We start from the raw sequence: 19,908 nt of genomic DNA on the forward strand, positions 1-19,908 counted from the left end.
GTTTTCCCTGAACGACAAGAACAAAAAGAATACGAGGAAGATTTCAAGAAGTGGAAGATAGCGAAGACAAAATGAAGTTTAAATGCAAAAGAGCGTGCAAGACATGGAGGGATGATGCGAAGTGCGCGATTTAATTTAATATAGTATAATCTCGCGTAATTTATTAAATGTGGCAGCGATGTGACTTTCAACTACAATGTTAATTAAATAATATGAGGAAGGTGCTTGGAAATTGGAAGACAAGATGATGGAGAAATTCTATATCCGAAGGACGTAAGCAAATTTCGAGACAAAATTTTTGTTAAGCTAGGTAGATTGTAACGCCCGCCCTTTTCCTTTCTTTTGGGGTATATTTTTTTTTCTTCATCAATATCTCCATCTTCCCTAAATTCTCTCTAACCACCAAATCTATCAATATCTATCAGTTTTGCCTATATATCCAATCAATCCCATAATCTTTCTACACATAAATTCAATACCAAGAAAAATCGGGAACTAAAATTTAGAGAAAGAACCGAGTTGGAGAAGAGATTTTTCTGCCGCCTAAGAAGGTAATCAACGATCAATTCCCAGCCTTGAATTCCTTGCATTCATTTAGGATAATTCTGAATCATCGTGATGTGTACAAAGTTTCAATCTTTAAGTTTAGCCTTTGTCTCAACTGAAAAATTTAATCATCCGAGAAACAAATCAAAATCGATTAGGAGAAATAGAATTAGAATGAAAAGAGGAAGGAAAACTTACCGTTGGAGTAGCGGCGTTGCCGACGGAAGAGCTGACCGCCCGAAGCAGCGGCGACGGAGAGACCGTGACAGCGGCAGTGGGCTGCTCGGCGACGGAGGGGTGTGAGGCGGCGCTGCGACGGAGGGGTGTGAGGAACAAGAGAGAATGTGCTTGCTGAAAATAGAGAGAGAGGGTAGTACAGTAGGGTCCAGATCCTGCAATTTACGGAGGAGACTATGATGGGAGCCGAGATTTGTGTTTTTGTGAAGTGAGAATTTGTAAAGTGAGAATTTGAGAGAGAGACTTTTGCTGGTTCAATTGGTGAAGAAGAAGGTTACGGCTGGGAGTATATTTTAGTTCATTTGTTTAATGGCTTGGGCCATTTAATTTACTTACAAATTTTAGGCCTCTAATTAAATCTTTTTTTTGTTTAATAGGCCTACGGGGCTTTTGTTTAGAAGTGACCCAGCTTAATTGTTTGAGTGGGTTGGCAGTATGGTGTATGGAGTTGAGTAGGGAGTGTGTACGTGTGTTTTGGTTGGGAGCATATGTACACTAATCTCTATTTCTTTATTTGGTTTATTTTATGCGATAGGTTGGAATATGTTAACCTCGGACAGTAGACAAAGAAGTAATTGAACCCACTATGTGCGAGAACTTAGAATTAGTTTTATGAAAACCATGGATAAAATAAACACGCGCACGTAGGATGCATGCATCGTCTTTAAATTAAGTGATTTTGCAAAGTCAAATTTTTAGCATATCATATTATTTCAAAAGGGTGAACTTTTGCACGTCGTTGTGGTTGAAGCAGAAAGTGATTGAGGAGTTAAGCGTTTGAGGTGGGCTTTCTAACAAAGTATTTTGTGGGCTTTCGAACTAAAGTTTTATTGTGGGATTTCTAACTAAGTATTTTGTGGGCTTTAGAACTAAAGTTTTACTGTAGGCTTTCGAACTAAAGTGTTTTCAAGAGCTTTCGTTTTAATATATCGGTTTGAGCATCATGTTATGTGTGATTGATTTATTATATTTATTCCAATGATGAGGTGAGATATGTGATCAAAGTGAATGTGTTGCTGCACATGTTAAATGTGTTGATTTATTGAGTGATATTATAAATTGCTTGGCATTGTTGATGTGATGTGAATTGATGCTCGACCTTGACAGAAAAGTGATTTATGTTTCAAATACGTTTTCGAGGAAAATAAGGTTTGCAAAGGGAATGTCATGCCATGTTTTTATTTTGAGAAATGCATATCTGTTTGTTTAGCAAGGGAGTTGTCCCTACTAGACCCATTGAAATCGAATTCGGGTCTGACTAGGGAGTGAGTCCCTACTCAGGCTAGTGTACAACAATGGGGATCGTGAGACGTCTTTTGGGTCGGCCGGTCTAGTGATTGAGTTTACGGCCACATTCTCATTTCACATTATGTTGTTGATGTTGATGAGATTGATGTTGATGTTGATGATTGCTTAGTGGGGAAAGAGTCCCTACTATGAGTTTAATTGAATACGGGTTTGTCTAGGGAGTGAGTCCATATTCAAGCTAGTGTACACAGAGGGGATCGTGCGCTATCTTTCGAGTTGGCCGGTCCAGTGATCGAGAATGTGGCCACGTTCTCATTTCACATATGAGGTTCAGATATGGTACGAGGAGAGAGTTAAATGGGCTGCGCGGCCTTACTTTTGAGCGAGAAAAATGTTTTGGTGACTTGGTCTTTTATAAAACCCCGAGTTCACTCTTAAATGCTGCCACAATATTTTATGAAAATTATTTTACCGTATGTTCACTGGGTACATCTGAAGGGGTTGGCAGCGGAAGCGTGCGTTCTAACGGATCACATAATTCTGATCTATTTTGCAGATTATTTAGATAAATTCTATTCGCGCAATTATCACATGTAACATGCTCATAACTTGAATTCTAAACACGTTTTAGTACAAATAATCCCTAAAACATGTGTACTACGGAGTTAGCCAATTTACCTCGTTGATTCACTTAAGAATCGAAGATGGCTTGCTTCTTCTCCACGTGAAGATCTTGAGAACTCGACCTCGGATCTTCTAACTGGTTTCCCGGACTGTAGACTAGTATTTGTGTGGGCAAATCTCACAAGTGTACTAGGACTTAAATAATGAAGACAGAAATCTGCTCACGGAAGGAGAGCAATTTTCGATCCTTTCTCAAAGATGAGGGGGACGAAAATTATGATGTGGAAAAAGTGTTATTTCTGTCTCCTTTATTTTCCTATTTATATTAAGTCACATATTGGGCCCAGTCAGGGATCTAAGGAAGAATTTAGACATGGCCTCACCCAATTAGCTTTTCACTAATTAAATTGAACTCATAATTTAATACAAGCTTATATTGGAATATTACAAGCAGCCACTACAGAAGTAATATTGCACTGCCTTTTAGTGTGTTACATTCATTTCCCGCGCTTACGATAGAAACATCCATTAATTAATCAATATCTGCTATAGACTTAATTAATTAACATATTTTAATCTCCAAGAGTGGACTTAGCAAGAAACTCTTATTTATTATTCATGGAGTAATCAAACTCCAACTAGCTAGGTTCCGAATAATAAAACCCTGTTTCGAGCTCCTCTTGTGGATGTTATCAAACGAGACTCTCATCGCGCACGATTCAACATAATAGCAATCCTAGCACTGCTAGATAATGATCACCACTACCCAATATACCTGGATCATTGGGTGACGAAAAACCCGCACCTTTGGTAAGTCAAAGTAGTAGATACTCAATATCGTATGCTCAAGGCTAACGTACATTGATTAAGAAATTAATTATCAAGACCTCGTCTTTCAGTAGATAGCATAAAGACTCGTCTTGCCGTTTAGATCCAATTCAGTTGTATACCATACCAACGTCATCTTATTTCAATAAGGCTTAGAAATAATCGGACTGACATTGCAACCTTTCACGATAGGTAGTCTAGGCCTATCTAGGTTGTGAAATTCTTATTTTTCTTTGTTCAGAACTGACTGTGTTACCTTAAATTGGACGCGGTCCACAACCGGTCTACTAAAACAAAGACTTAGACTTTGTTACGTTCGCTTATACATTTAAATATGCAATAAACATCCATTACATGTAAAACATAACAACATTATGACAAAAATACTTCCGCTGAGTAGTTGTCCTTCTTTCGAGTTCTTGTATCGCTAAGATAATATTCATTTTTGAGTTGTTGATTATTGAGATACTCTGATTTTATTCGAGCTATTCCCATTTGTTTCGAGGTATGGTCGAGTTGTGTTGTTTTCCCCCTTTCTTCTCCACTTCTTTAATCCTCCCCTGTCGCGATCAACTTTGTTTTTTATCCTTAGAAAATGCGGGCGTGACAGCAGATATTATATGAGCAGACTATTCACGGAGAATATGGCTGTTTATCTTGAAAGAAAAATCTAAAGCTTTCAAGAAATTCACATAGTGGTGTGTAGAAGTGGAGGCAGAAAAGGGAGTGTTTGAAGTGTTTTAGGACTGATAATGGTCTTGAATACTTGTCAAGGGAGTTTGATGAATATTGCAAATCCAAGGGCATTAAGAGGCATCAAACTGTGCCTATGAACCCTAAAAAAATGGGGTAGCAGAAAGAGCTAATAGGACCATTTTGGAGAGGATGAGATGTATGCTTTTAGTAGCTGGAATGGAGAAGAGATTCTGGGCAGAAGCACTGCAGTCAAACTTATTAATAATGACCTTCACCTAGCATTAATGGTGACACTCCTGACTTCAGGTGGTTTGGGAGTTATGGTGGATATTCTGAGCTAAGATCTTTGGGTGCGAAGCTTGTGCTCATGTAAGGCAAGGGAAATTGGAGGCTCGGGCATTGAAATGTATTATGTTGGGGTATCAGCCAGGAGTCAAGGGCTATAGGCTTTGGTGTATAGAGCCTGGAAATGCAAAAATTATTATCAGCAAAGATGTGATTTTCTGGGAGAAAGAGTTGCCATTCAAGAGAAAGGTAGACTATGAAGATGGAGTAAAATCCTCTTCTAAAATTGAGGTGGAGCCTGAGAATCTTGACCAACAACATTTTGATGAAGTATCTGTTCCGTCAGTGATAGGCCAAGCTTCTTAAAAGCCTGTTCCGGATGATCTAAAGGATTTTAAACTTGCTAGAGACAAGACAAGGAAAACAATAAAGCCACCAGTCAAGTATTCAGATGCAAAGTTTTTGAAATTGAGGTGGAGCCTGATAATCTTGACCAACAACATTTTGATGAAGTATCTGTTCCGTCAGTGATAGGCCAAGCTTCTTAAGAGCTTGTTCTAGATGATCTAAAGGATTATAAACTTGCTAGAGACAAGACAAGGAGAACAATAAAGCCACCAGTCAAGTATTCAGATGCAAAGTTTTTGTTCTATGCTTTACTTTGGCTATAGAGATTGAGTATTCAGAACCTTGTTCATATAATGAAGCTATGCAGAGTAAAGAATATGAGAAATGGATGCAAACTATGATTGAGGATATTGGTTCCTTACTAAAGAATGGAACTTGGGTTTTGGTGGAGAGGCTGGATGGAAGAAGAATTGTAAGTTGCAAGTGGATTTTGAAAAAGAAAATTGAAGCTGCTGAAAATGATAGAGTAAGATTCAAAGCCAGACTTGTGGCAAGGGGATTCACACAGGAGTAGGGTGTAGCTTTTGATGAAGTTTTTAGCCCTATGGTTAAGCATACATCAATATTGATGGCTATTGTAGCAAGAAGAGACTGGGAACTTGAGCAGACAGACGTTAAAATAGCCTTCTTACATGGTAATATCAAGGAGAATATTTACATGGTACAACCCAAGTGGTTTGTCAAACCAAAAGATAAGGGAAAAGTGTGTCTCTTGAAAAAGAGCATATATGGTTTGAAGCAAGCTAGTAGGCAATGGCATAGAAAGTTTGATGACCACATGATTAGAAGTGGCTTTGTAAGCTCAAAATATGATGAATGTGTGTATATCGGCTTACCTATTATTGTGACATGCTGCTAGCTAGGGCTTGTAAGTTGGATGTCCAGAAAGTGAAGGATGACCTTAGGGCTGTGTTTGAAATGAAAGATCTTGGGCCAGCAAAACGTATTCTGGGAATGACTATCATTAGAGATAGAAATGAAGGAGATTCAGCTAACTCAATCTGACTATGTGTCAAGAAAGCTCAAGAAGTTTGGGATGGACAATGTCAAGGAAGTTTCAGCTCCCATGGGCCAACACTACAGATTGTCAGTGGAACAAAGGCCAAAATGCAAGGTAGAGGAGGATGAGATGCAACAAATTCCTTTTGCTAGCATGATTGGGAACATTATGTGTGCTAAGATTAGCATCAGGCCAGGATATGGCTTTGTAACCAGTAGATTCATGTCAAACCATGGGAAGGAGCACTGGTCAGCTCTAAAATGGTTGATGAAATATACGAAGGGAGTCAGTGATATTGGAATTCTATTCAATGGTGGAAAGGAATTTACATATGATGCGTTGATGGGGGTCTGACTTTGATTTTGCAGTGAAGTAGACACAAGAAAGTCTCAATCCGGATATATCTTCACCCTTTATGGCTCTGTTGTAAGCTGGAAGAGTATCCTTCAAGCAGTAGTCGAGCTATATACAACAGAAGCCGAGTTTATGTCTCTAACTGCAGCGGTAAAGAGAGTTATGGCTAAGAGGAATTTTGGGAGATTTTGGTAGTTCAAGATACTGTTGCTATTGGCTGCGACAATAACAACGCCCTATGTCTAGCCAAGCACCAAGTATATCACAAGAGAAGTAAGCACATTGACGCACGCTTGCACTTCATTCGAGAAAAGATAGAAGAGGGCGTGGTGAAAGTATTCAAGGTGGACACAGCCGAGAATCCGGATGATATGTTGACACAGCCATTGCCAAGAAGCACGCTTGAGTTGTGTATGAAGCTTGTAGGTTTGTGCAAGATGGTGTGATTGGCGGCTGAGCAATGAAGGTGGAGATTTGAGAGGTGATAGCTCAGCTGGATCATGAGCTGAATCAAAGGAAGAAGAAAAAGAAAGCTCACTTCAGCTTCGTGCTTAAGTGGCCGTTAGATGAAGGATTAGTTTGGGCCTTTTAATCTGGGCCGTTGGGTTAAAACTAGCAGTTTGATCAGTTTAGGTTTAAATAGTTTGTTTGATCTGTTTTGAGTCAAATTTTCCCTTCTTCGGTTCATCGTAAAATTTCAGCTCAAATTCGATTCAATAATATTCCCCTCGTTCTCGCACTCGCAATTGTCTTTTCAATTCTAGCTCGCGCACACAGATCACATCCACTTCTAACAATTAACACTAACAACACAACACTTCCCAGCTTACCAGGTAATCGATTTATGAATTTAAACATTAGAAAAATACCTACAAACATCAGCAAATTTGTTCTTAATTGCGATTTATTATTAAAGCTTTTCATGCAAAATGTTACTCCCTTCGTCCCTTAAATTTTGTCACATTTTCCCATTTCCGTCCATTCCACAAAAATGGTCACATTTCATTTTTTACCATTTTTTTGTAGTGGACCACATATTCCATTAACCTATTACAACTCACATTTTATTATAAAATTAATATATAAAAGTAACTTACTCTCCACTAACTTTTTCAACTCAATTTCTTCCATTACGTGACAAAATTTAAAGGAAGAAGAAAGTATGGAATTTTGAAAACAAATTAAACTAGTTTTCCAATGTGTTTACCTATAATCTCAAGTCTCAACTCCTCCATATCTTAAATAATTATCGGAAAATAACTTCTGAAGCAGATCAATAATATATATTGGCTAGTTAGAAAATAGAAATAATCATATTGCTGAAAAGAAAGTACAGAGACTTAATGAAAGTAAAATAAGACATTCATATTCATTTCAACAAGAAAAAAAAAAGACATTAGATTCATTTCATCTTCTAGAGTTTGACTGATTGAATAATTTATTGCTGATCAGCAGAGGTCATTTACCGCCGTTGAAAAGGCCAAGTCGGTCACACTTATGTCACTATGAACATTGGAATCAAAGAAAACAAGCATGAAAAGTAAGAAATGGGAAAAGTAAATTGTTAACCAAATAGACTTTTCATTTCATTTCAATAAAATTTTCCATGATTTATGTACAATCATCCTTGGCCAGCTGCACATGTAATCCGATTCCAAGATGGCTCTCTGTTTTTTCAGTAGAATCCTCTGCTTCCTGCTTCACTCTGCCCCCTTTCTTAGTTTAACTGTTGGGGCAGTTTATGATCACATACTTTTCCCAAATCAAACACTTGTTATTGGGCAGACTCTGGTTTCTCAAAACCATGTTTTTGAAATGGGATTTTTCTCACCTGGGAAGTCCTCAAATAGATTCTTGGGAATATGGTACAAGAGCACACCAGATGTTGTAGCCTGGGTTGCAAATAGAAACCATCCCATCACTGCCCACCAAGCAGCATCTTTTATGATATCTGGAAATAGAAGTCTTGTTATAAGCAGTGCCAAAAGCATTATCTGGTCAGTGAATTCATCAAGGACATCAACAAACATAAATCCAGTTTTACAGCTGCTGGATTCTGGAAACTTGGTTCTTGTAGATAACATGGTGGAAGAAGGCTACCTATGGCAAAGTTTTGATTATCCAACTGATACCTGCTTGCAGGGGATGCAATTTACCGATGGTGCAGATTCGGGTGTGGAGAAATATTTGAGATCGTGGAGGAATGCCGACGACCCTTCTCCTGGAGATTACATATTGAGGATCGAAAACAAGGGCTTGCCTGACTTGGTAACGCTGAGAGGGACAACTAAGAGATATCGGCTGGGTAAATGGAACGGTTTATTTTTTGGCGGTGGTCCACGCTTTCCTAATGCCATGTACAATGTTCTTGTGGTTTTCAAACAAGATAGGATGATATCTGCAAAAGAGCTCGATGACAGCCCGGCTGTCACAAGAATAACTCTGGATCCATCTGGTACAATGACACGCCATACGCTCAATGCTCAGAGACACAAATGGAATCGTGCCTTTACAGTTCCTCAAGATACATGCGACGAATATGGTATATGTGGTCCTAATGGAATCTGCAAATCCAGAACTAACAGCCCAATTAGATGTCAGTGTTTCAAGGGATTTGCTCCTAAGTTTCAAAGTTACTGGGACCTTCAGGATTGGTCGGGTGGTTGCACTAGAATTAAGCCGTTGAATTGCTACGGTGGAGATGGATTTGTAAAGGTTGGAGGGGTGAAATATCCTGACATGTTGAGTTTTTGGTTGAACAGAAATATGAGCCTTAGTGAGTGTAAAGCTGAGTGCTTGAAAAACTGCAGTTGCACTGCGTATGCGAATCCATTCATTACTAATGGAGGAAGCGGCTGTTTGATGTGGTTCAATGAACTCATTGACACCAAGGAACTTTCTGCAGCAGATAGCAAGCAGAACATCTATATCCGCATGCCAGTTTCTGAACTAGGTATCATCACCATTTCTAACTCTTATTCCTATAGATGGAAATAATATTGGCTGCTGAATTTCTCTGTAGATTTGAGCACAGGTTTAGAGGATGAGAAGGAGAATAAAAGGCCTATGAAGTTAATACTGATATCAATGGCTTCTGGTGTTTTCATCTCGGCCTTTATCAATGGAGGCATACTTTTTATGGCAAGACTAAAGAGGCAAGGTAACAATTCATATTCTGCAGTGAACTTCTCTGAAAATATGATATAATCTGTTCATAATGCAAACCAATATTGGAGCTAAAAGTGAAGCACATTTATCTTTCCCACACTTTGTTGCAGTAAAAAGTAAAAATGAGGACCTAGAATTAACTGTCATCAAAATGGAGACTATTGTGCAAGCAACAAATAATTTCTCAACGGAAAACATGATTGGGGTTGGAGGATTTGGTCCTGTTTACAAGGTAATATACTAAATGAGAGTTTTGAAGTTAAACAAAAACACATGAATACTTTATTTGCCAACAAACAACTTGCATAAGCAGGGGAACATGCCATCTGGAGAAGAAATCGCTGTCAAAAGATTGTCAAGATCCTCACACCAAGGTCTTGAAGAGTTCAGAAATGAAGTTATGGTGATTGCAAAACTCCAACACAAAAACCTCGTCAAACTTTTAGGATGTTGCATTGAAGAAGACGAGAGGATGCTAATATACGAATACCTAGAGAATAAAAGCCTTGATCTTCTTGTTTTTGGTACTCAGATTTATCCTTTACTTGTTTATTTAAATGCCATAGCTGCATCCGACATGCATTATGACAAAGAGACTAACATATCCACTGTGGACATTGGTGTTCAATCATTCACAGATGATGGTCGGAAAACAGTTTTGACATGGCCTATGCGTTATGACATTATTATGGGGATTGCAAGGGGACTGCTATATCTCCATCATGATTCCAGATTAAAGATTATTCATAGGGATCTAAAAACGAGCAATATTTTACTGGACAGACATTTAACTCCGAAAATTTCAGATTTTGGGCTAGCCAGAATTTTCGAAGAGGATCAGGCTCTAGCTCGAACAAAAAGGGTTATAGGGACATTGTAAGTTTAGTTTATATAACTAAATATACTCCAATATTTCCTATGTTGATAAATAATATTATGCAGTGGATACATGGCTCCTGAGTATGCAATTGATGGGAAATACTCAGTGAAATCTGACATCTTTGGTCTTGGAGTGGTTTTGCTGGAGATTATTAGTGGAAAAAAGAACAGAGGGTATGAAGACACCAATCACAATGTTAACCTGTTGGGCCATGTATGCAAATACTACTTTGATTCCATTTTTATTCATATGTCAAAAAACTGAGGTTGTTATTATTGTGGTGTGGTAGGCATGGTTGCTTTGGAAAGAAAACAAGTGTTTGGAGTTGATGGATGGATGTTTGAGGAAGACATTTAGGGAGTGTGAAGTGAAGAGATGCATTCAAGTGGGGTTATTATGCGTTCAAAAATATGCGGATGATAGGCCTATCATGTCATTAGTAGTGTCAATGTTAGGATCTAATGCCGCAGTTTTGCCTGAACCAAAAGAGCCTGGATTTTTTATTCAAAGAAGTTCAAGCCCACCCGGAAGTTCTACATCACCAAGTTTTAAGTCAGAGAATACAATCACTATTACAGACTTGGAGGCCAGATGAGATCCCCAGTGTCTTCTGCTCTCTATCTATCTTTTTCTTTATCTATTTGAGTGGGGGAGAGATTTCTGGTGACTCAGAAATTTGCAATCTTTATTTTATGTATACATTTGTATATAAATGGGTAATGGATTCGTTATAATTAAGGGCGGACAACAAGAGGAGGCCTCAAGGGCTTAAGATCCACAATGGGCGGACGCCCGCCCTACTGACTGTCATATCAGCATTTCTTAGTCCTGTCTTTCCTTTTGTAGTCTAGTATCCACCCTATCTTTAAAACCTATTTTTATTTAATATTTAATGTTATTATTTTTGTATCTTTATTTTCAATTACTAAAATACCAAAATATATTATATGAAACACCACAAATTTAAATAAACACCTACATTACTTAATTTTTTTTTAAAAAAACTACATCTGATATTTTTGTGAAACATTACAGAAAGGTCCCAGTGGTAATTCCAAATCCTAATGATCCTCTCTCTCAAGAAGCGACATTGGCGTTGTACGAAAATCTACAAATTTGGGAGTGGGGGATATAGAACCCTCCGTCGTCATTTGACGACAAAGCATCTGGTAGAATGTGGCACTGCCACTATCCAAACCCAACTAAACTTCCCTTCCGGTGGCTCAGGTTCGTCTCACTCAGGTGCGCCTCTTTTTAAAATTGATACTAAAAATGTTTCTAATTCTTTTTTTAAATTTGATACTAAAAATGTTTCTAATTTTTTGAGTAGATGGGCTGCAATGAGCATTTTCCTTTTAATGTTTATGATGACAAAGGATATGAGGTTATTATGCAAAGTGCTTTTAACGTAGCGGTAAAAAAAAGTCTGAGTTCTGTTTCTGAATTTTTTTGTTTCTGCAACTTTAAGGGGAAATCAAAGGTTAGAGATGGCTGCGTATGCTTCGGTGGCTTCGCTTATAAATACCACGGAGCAGATCATGGATCATCCTCAACTTGCGACCTCATTCGACCCCAAGCAGATGGAATCGCTTCGTGAAATAGTTGATTTCCTGCTTGATTTCATGGAGAGTTGCACTTCCCACGGAAGCAGCGAAGCAGCACGAGATTTGGAGAGCCAAATTGCATCCGCAGCTCATGCTGCTGAAGATGTGATTGAATCTCATGTTGTTGATCAGATTCACGTCGGATCCAACCAAACTAGTTCGGATTCGCTACTGAATCTGCATAAAGTGATAGATGAGATGGATTATGTGAAGTTAAAGGTTCAAAAGGAGTGAAGAATTTTGAGGAATGTGCAACCAACATACCCTAAATGATACGGGTATATCTTCAGAAATATCTCTCATATCTCTATTATTATATTATCATATCTTTTCCATATCGTTATTATCTTGTTCACCAAGTTAGGTTATTCATATGAGTATTATAAATAGGACTATTGTTATTCTCATTATTCAATCAATGAAATCGTAATTCCTGTCTTTTATGTTTATTTAGTTTTTCCATTAAGAATTTCCGATTATCGACATAGCACGGTTTCTCTGCGACTTTCTTTATCTTTTTCACTTTATAAGGGTCACATATCTTCCATATCTCCCATATATTAGTAATTAATATCTTTACAGTATATATTTTGCTTAGTTGGTTAAGATTATATTAGATCTATTTATTTGAGGATTCCACATTATAAATATGTGGGAATATTTCATAATTGACAATCAAGAAATAAGATAATTTACGCAATTTACTTTCATTTTCTCAAAAAACCATATTTCTTACCTTGTGCGATCGACGGGCAAACGATTCCCGCGACCTCACGGAGGAGTTTATCAACAGTTAGGGAGATTATCCTTAACAAGTGGTGCTTTCATTGTGACCTCAATCTTGCATGACCAATCGGGCTGGAATTTGCGCAGAGCCGCTCGTCGGTTCGGCCGGTGGTGCCACCCACGGGCTGGATGCGTCATCGTCGTCGACCGGTGCATTGGATACGACGGCCTTGACCTTTGAGCACGTACTAGAGTCGCTGGCCCAAGTAGAAGCGCGGCTGGATGCATCTGAAAGGAGGAACTCCGTCGCGCCGCCACCGCCAAGGCCCGATCCAGAGCCTCCTTATTTTTATGCGGTGAGGGAGCGACCAGATCCGGCGCGACTTACGTCGCTGATGTCGGCGTCAACAGCAGTTGCAACTCAACAACAATTAGGGTTTACCGACCATGCATATCGCGGTCAACGCCGCTCAACCCTAACGGCGACTCAGCCGTGGGAGCGTGGCGGCCACAACGGTGACTGCAATCGCGGCAGACATCCTACCGCGTGGGATAATCCCGACCACAGACAGGAATTCAGCGCCGGGAGACACTCGACGGCATGGGGCAGCCCTTGGGGGCGACACGACGGTGGGGGTTACGCCGCGAATCGTGGAGGGAGCCGCACTGAGCCGATCATAACAACTTCCGCCAATGTCAGCGTGGGGGTGGAGTCGCATTCTTCAGCAACTTTGGTGTTGGATACTCCGGCGCTGGCGTTTGAGCATGTCCTAGCATCGTTGGCGAGGCAAGAGGCGAGGATTGATGCGTCGGAACGTCGTGCGGCCATCGCACAACCATCGCCGCGACCTGACCCCGATCCACCATACACGGATTGGCAGAGGGGAAGAGAGGCATAAGGGCGGCAGAGAGCAGTTTTGACGACAGCGTCGGCGATAGCGTCAATACCGTGATTAGGGTTTGGCGGCGATTCTTCAATTCATGGGCCGCAGCATGACTCTGAGGGATATGATGAAGAAACATTGTTAGATGACGACGAGGAAGTTGAGTCCATTGAGGAAGTGAAGAAGGTCGTCGCATCTCTCGAGGTTGCTCGAATAACATCTCACGATGTTGTGGAGAATTACTTGAGTGAAAATTGTGGTGCTTATCTATGTGCATTAGTTGGAAATAAAGTTGCACCGTCCTTTCCAATACATTTGAAGGAGATTACCTTTATCTGTGGGGATTTGCATGTTAGGGATCCTACACGTTTGAATCCTCGATCAACATCTCTCGACACCGTTGAGAGGTTGATCCCTCCGCGCAATGACACGTCATGTTTAAGCATTCTCTGAAGCGTGGACAAGCTTTTCGTTTTGGGATAGAATTTTGCCGACTACATTGGGTATCCTTTGTTGATTGTTGATGGAGTTGATGAAGGGAGACGTTCAGCTGTTCGTTGTGCGTTTCATCCAGGAGGAGACGTCTCTCAACAATTTTTGGCTTTCAACTCTAGTCGTTGCTTCGTCGTTTCCACCTTGAGGACAAGATGGATTTCAACCGTGGGGGAGTTCATACGGGACATATCTTCCATATCTCCCATATATTAGTAATTAATATCTTTACAGTATATTTTTCTTAGTTGGTTAAGATTAGATTAGATCTATTTATTTGAGGATTTCGCATTATAAATATGTGGGAATATTTCATAATTGACAATCAAGAAATAAGATAATTTACGCAATTTACTTTCCTCTTCTCAAAACACCCTAATTCTTATCGTGTGTGATCGACAGGCAAATGATTCCCGCGACCTCACGGAGGAGTTTATCAACAGTTAGGGAGATTATCCTTAACAATAAATCACTTGCTCCTACTTGGACAACAAACCCTCTCACCGATCCAAAGACAGATATGGTGGGAAATGACGAGGAGTTGCTTAAGCTCTTGGATGTGCTCACTATGCAAGATTCCAGCCGTCAGATCATCTCCATCGTAGGGATGGGGGGTCTGGCTAGAAATGCTTTTGAAAATCCTCTTATTGTTCAGCATTTTGACATTCGTGGTTGGGTTACAATCTCTCATAGCTATAGGGTTAGAGAACTTCTATTAGAACTTCTTTCATCCCTAGTGAATACATCAACCTTTGATGCATCTGATAAAGCAGCGCTGCTGTCCTATAGCCTGCCAATTGTACCCAGCAGAACACACTCAAGCACGAGGCAAAACACGATCAAGTATACTTATTTTCATTTCATTAGACAAGCAAATGGAATGAGGTCTAGTTTCATTAATAACGATTTCATTTATAAGAATTAGCATAGTGCACTCTACTCCTGATGAGTATAACCTTTTGCAGCGCTATTGCATGACCTCCAAGCAATCATCTGAGAGGGTTTGAACTCATCCCAAATAATCCTTAGGTTTATGATGTAGGTGCAAACATCCGATTGACCTTGAGTAAGAGACATAATCTGGTGCCGAAGATGATAAGATCTAGCCGAATCACATTGAGGAAACTGATCAAGAAGATCATTCCATGTATCATGCGTATCATCCAAATACATAGTGCTGGAACAGATCTGAGATGTAGAGTTTCTAGGCCATCAAACCACCATACTATTGCACCGGGCCAAGCCAAAAACAGAAGATCGGCTTCATCAGGCCGTGATAGAACACCATTGACAAAAGGAAACTTGTTTTTAGCTAAAACAACAGTGACAATAGATCTACTTCAGTTTATGCAGTTAGATCTGATCAAAAATTGAGAAACTTGAGAGACCAGATAAAGACCACGGTTACCAATAGGATGAATGCCCTCCAATGGATCAGGAACATTGCCATGACGATTGGTGAGGCGAGTCATTTAGAAAGAGAATAGAATAAAAGTCACAAAGAACGCGAACAGGAAGAAAGAGAATTAAATGCTAATATCATGTAAAAACTATTGAATATAAGATTTCTCTCTACAAAAATGGGAAATAAAGAGGACAAATAGAGGAGATTTGTGTACAAAAAAAATGTAAACTGCTTATTTGTACTAAGAGCAGGTGCATTTATGATATGATCCTATGTTGTAGGATCTTCCAATTATTTAGTTATCTTTAAATTCACTAAATCTTTCCATAGTTATCTTGTTCAATACAGCAACCTCTGATGCATCTGATATCGCTATTGAAATTGGTCATGAATCCAAAGATTGAGTAGGGCACAAATTATACCAATTTTTGTATGGTAGAAGATATCTAATTGTGTTTGATGATATATGGAGTGTCGAGTCTTGGGACAAATTGAAGTTTTTCTTTCCTGATAATGGTAATGGAAGCCGAATTGTTGTGACTACTAGGTTATGGAATGTAGCCACTCAGTTTAGTTCATCAAGTCTTAAGATGAATTTTCTAGATCAGGATAAGAGTTGGGATCTATTATGTAAAACTGCATTTCCTCAGGAAGACTGCCCCCTTGAACCAGAATATGTCGGGATGAAGATTGGGGAGAAATGCAAAGGACTTCCTCTGGCAATCTTTGTGATCAGGTAGGGCAAAAGAGAACTGGGAGAATGTCTTAAGAGACAAACTCAATTTTGAAGTCAGATGATGATAATGATCTTTGCTTGGATTTACTATCTTTGAGCTATACTCACTTTCCGGTCCATCTAAAACCATGTTTTCTTTATATGGGAATTTTAAAAGAGGATGAACGTATTGATGTATCCCAAGTCATTAAACTTTTTTGTAGCTGAGGGCTTTTTGAGACCAAACAAAACCCAAAACTCAGAGGAGATTGCACAGGATTACATAAAAGATCTCTTTGATAGAAATCTCATCTTAGTTTCAGAATGGAGATGGAATAAAACAGCTAAAGTATGATTAAGGGAAGTTGAGAAAGAAAAGTTACTACATGTTATGAGTTTGCACTATATTCTAGGAGGTATCGATGTGGAATGTGGTCGCCGTATTGTATTTCAAAGAAAAAACTTAAAGGACCCTCGAGTGTTTAACGCTTTACCATCAGCGCGTTCGTTAATAATCAACGGCGGCCCATTGCCTTCCAAATTTCATTTGGTGAAGGTGTTGACGAGAGTTGAAGGGTATCACCCGGAAACTATTTTTCAGCAAGTTACCTTACGGTACCTTGTTTACAAATCTTCTGGAGACTCAAGAGGGCTGCTTCTTTCCTCAGCATCCGTACTGTGGAATGTGCAAATACTGACCATCAATGTTGGCAATGGGGGAATGTCGGCACCACCTGAAATTTGGAACATAAGACAACTTGGGCATCTTGAGTTCAACAAACTTTTTCTTCCTGATCCTCCAACATTAGATCAGCAAGAAGACTCTGTTCTGCAAAACCTGCAGACACTCATGAATGTCGTGAACTTCTGCTTCAGTGAGGACGTCTGTAAAAGAATCCCCAACATCACAAAACTGCATATAAGCTATTATGATTTCTCAGAAGAGTGTCTCAGAATTGATCTTGGAACCCTCACTATGCTCCAATCACTGAAATGCTCTTTTGACAAAAAGATGGGAGATCTGGCGCTGGAACTCACATTTCCAAGCCGACTCCAGGAGTTGTCTTTAAGTGGTGGTTGTCTTCATTTCGACAATGTGACAGCGGTTGGGATGATGTTGCCTCATCTTCAAGTTGTGAATCTAGACTTGGTCACAGGGATAGAGTGGAACCTTGTCGAAGGAGCATTCCCTCGTCTCAAATCCTTGAGTATTTCCAATAGTGATTTGATCAACTGGACTGCTGACGACTCCCATTTCCCACTCTTGGAGAAGCTTGTCCTTACCAATTTGAGTGTATTGAATGAGATTACTTTGGGTTTTGGAGAGATCCCAACACTTGGAGCTCTTAATTTGAAGTTGTGTAATATTTGTGCTGCAATTTCATCAACCAAAATATTGGAGGAGCAGCTGAATTTGGGCAATGAGGAGATTGAAGTTCAAGTACACTTCCGGGATATGGAGACATTGTGTAGCTTCAGGGAAAAGGTGGACACAACACACTTCCCAAAACATAATTTTGATTGTGGTCAAGATCCTATTTATCAGCTTCATGACCAGATTGTCATTTCAATGCGGGGTCTGACTGCTGCTTTACGTTTTCTGAAAGCTTCTACGAACACGCGCCCTTCTTCTGGACCTTCGTACAGATGTTGAAAGCACTCTTGCTCTTTCTGTTGGAGCTGCACAAAGTGCCACTATGACACAAGGTTTCCATCGTTGAAGGTTTCAAGGCATTCAACTAGAAAATTAATGGTTTCACCACGTCTAGGAACAACTGATGTAATAATCCAAGAAATTCTTATTCAATTACTGTTGCACCAACATATTTAATTCTGTCTGTTTATCTTGTTTTGTACATGATCATGAGATATGACATTTCTTGTTATGTACACCTATTATGGAAGTAGAAAGTGTTGTTGAAAAGAAACTGCGGAAGCTATGAAAAAGAGGAGAGTAGACATGCTAGAAATGTATTTGGAGAAAGTTTTCAATTCTGCATTTTTCATTGATAGTAAACTTACAGCAAGACCCTATTACATATACTCCATATTGGAATGATCTAGAATCTCTCCTTAATCTCCATAGTACAAGACTAATCATACTTTATCAACATTAATCAAAACTAACTCCGCAAACTCTCTCTCTTCTTCATTCCATTGAGCAACACGTCTCTCCCAGTACGTTCGTGGTCCCGCATCTTAGTTGTTAGCATGGGTACAGTCACGAGCTGAGCTCGTGAGGTGTTGGCTCGTGTGAGATATCTTGTTGGGAGTTTTCGCTTGCTTTTCCTCGTGTATGAACATCTCCACTTTTTTCAAACAACAAGACTTGGTTGATCAAGACATCTCCTTCAACACGCTTGATCAAGTCATCGCGCTTGATTACCGGCTTGATCAAGTCATCGCGCTTGATCACCCATGACTTGATCAAGTCATCGCGCTTGATCACCCATGACTTGATCAAGTCATCGGCTTGGTTGATCAAGCTAATCTTAACTTGATCATTTCTGCAGCCACTTCTAACACGCCCCCTCAATCCGAGGGAGGCTAGAGAAACGAGTCCCAAACGTTCCCTCAGCTTCACAAAGGATTGATGACTCAGTGGCTTAGTGAAGATATCGGCTATTTGATCTTTAGTGGGTACATGCCTCAACTCCAGTTCATTGTTCAGCACCTTGTCTCGGACAAAGTGCATATCCAACTCTATATGCTTGGTTCTTGCATGGAGCACCGGGTTTGATGCCAAAGCAATGGCACTCAAGTTATCTACCCATATTACTGGAGCATCTCTTTTCTTGATCCTCAATTCATTGAGCAATGAAGTCAACCATGCTACTTCTGATGCAGCTTGAGCCAAACTTCTATACTCAGCTTCAGTGCTGGATCTTTCCACAACCGTTTGTTTCTTTACGCACCAAGATATCAAGTTCCTTCCATGATAAGCATGCACTCCAGTTGTTGATCTCCTGTCATCAACATCAGCTGCCCAGTCTGAGTCAGAGAAGGCTGAAATGTCTCCATTTGATATGTGAAGTTGAATCTCATAATCAAGAGTTCCAGATAGATATCTCAAGATTCTCTTCACAGCTCTCCAATGTGTATCTAATGGACTCTCCATATACTGAATGACTTTGTTAACAGCAAAATTAATATCTGGCCGAGTGATTGTTGTATATTGTAGTGCTCCAACTACACTTCTATAAAGCTTTGGATCAGAAATGGGATCACTAGTATACTTGCTCAACTCACAGTTGGTAACCATGGGAGTTGGACACCCTTTAGCTTCTGTTATGCTAGCTCTCTTTAAAAGATCTTTGATGTAGTTGGACTGAGATAGACGAAGGCCATTATCAGTAGTTTTAACAACTTCAACTCCCAAGAATAAGCTCACCTCCCCAAGATCTTTTAAAGAGAAATGGGAGTTCAACTGAGAGATGACTTGCTGAATAGAGGCAGGAACATTACCGGTAATTAACATGTCATCAACATAAATCAATAGGTAAATCACCTCTTCACCTTGCTGTCTGAAAAATATTGAAGCATCAGCTATGGACTAAGAGAAGCCAAGAGTAGAAGAGTAGAGTGAACAGTGAAGAACCATGCTCTGGAGGCCTGCTTCATACCATAAATAGCCTTATTTAGTTTGCAAACTAGATGAGGACCACCCTGCTCAAAACCCAGAGGCCGCTTCATGTAAATGTCCTCCTTCAAGTCACCATTTAAGAAAGCATTATTCACATCAAGGTGAGTGATATCCCACCCCAAAGAAACTGCTAAGCTCAGAATGATTCTTATAGTAGTGGGCTTT

General features: G+C 39.7%; 3 protein-coding genes across 5 annotated transcripts; 2 read left to right on the forward strand and 1 right to left on the reverse strand.

Annotated features, from left to right (window-relative positions):
- The first annotated feature begins 7,773 nt into the window (after positions 1 to 7,773).
- Positions 7,774 to 11,005, forward strand: LOC121787295 (G-type lectin S-receptor-like serine/threonine-protein kinase At4g27290). 2 transcript variants are annotated; one of them, XM_042185980.1, is made up of 7 exons: positions 7,774 to 9,179; positions 9,249 to 9,386; positions 9,505 to 9,626; positions 9,708 to 9,918; positions 10,033 to 10,270; positions 10,337 to 10,447; positions 10,564 to 10,755. In XM_042185980.1, the coding sequence occupies exons 1-7, from the start codon at positions 7,886 to 7,888 to the stop codon at positions 10,601 to 10,603; spliced, it is 2,154 nt and encodes a 717-aa protein (XP_042041914.1). In that variant the 5' UTR covers positions 7,774 to 7,885; the 3' UTR covers positions 10,604 to 10,755. The 2 variants fall into 2 exon arrangements, with proteins under 2 accessions (XP_042041914.1, XP_042041913.1); XM_042185979.1 differs by having other exon boundaries at positions 7,776 to 9,179; positions 10,337 to 10,487; positions 10,564 to 11,005.
- Positions 11,006 to 11,236: 231 nt separating this feature from the next.
- LOC121787298 lies at positions 11,237 to 12,255 on the forward strand. Of its 2 annotated transcripts, none has more exons than XM_042185981.1 (2): positions 11,237 to 11,658; positions 11,743 to 12,255. In XM_042185981.1, exons 1-2 carry the CDS (start codon positions 11,339 to 11,341, stop codon positions 12,110 to 12,112), a joined length of 690 nt encoding a protein of 229 aa, XP_042041915.1. In that variant the 5' UTR covers positions 11,237 to 11,338; the 3' UTR covers positions 12,113 to 12,255. The 2 variants fall into 2 exon arrangements, with proteins under 2 accessions (XP_042041915.1, XP_042041916.1); XM_042185982.1 differs by having other exon boundaries at positions 11,237 to 11,516.
- A 6,066-nt stretch (positions 12,256 to 18,321) lies between these two features.
- On the reverse strand, positions 18,322 to 19,578 carry LOC121786759 (uncharacterized mitochondrial protein AtMg00810-like). Its single transcript, XM_042185384.1, has one exon. The coding sequence runs from the start codon at positions 19,576 to 19,578 to the stop codon at positions 18,322 to 18,324; it is 1,257 nt and encodes a 418-aa protein (XP_042041318.1).
- Positions 19,579 to 19,908: the final 330 nt, after the last annotated feature.

The sequence above is a fragment of the Salvia splendens genome, chromosome 22 (genome assembly GCF_004379255.2).
Source record: "Salvia splendens isolate huo1 chromosome 22, SspV2, whole genome shotgun sequence".
NCBI classification, from domain to species: Eukaryota; Viridiplantae; Streptophyta; class Magnoliopsida; order Lamiales; family Lamiaceae; genus Salvia; species Salvia splendens.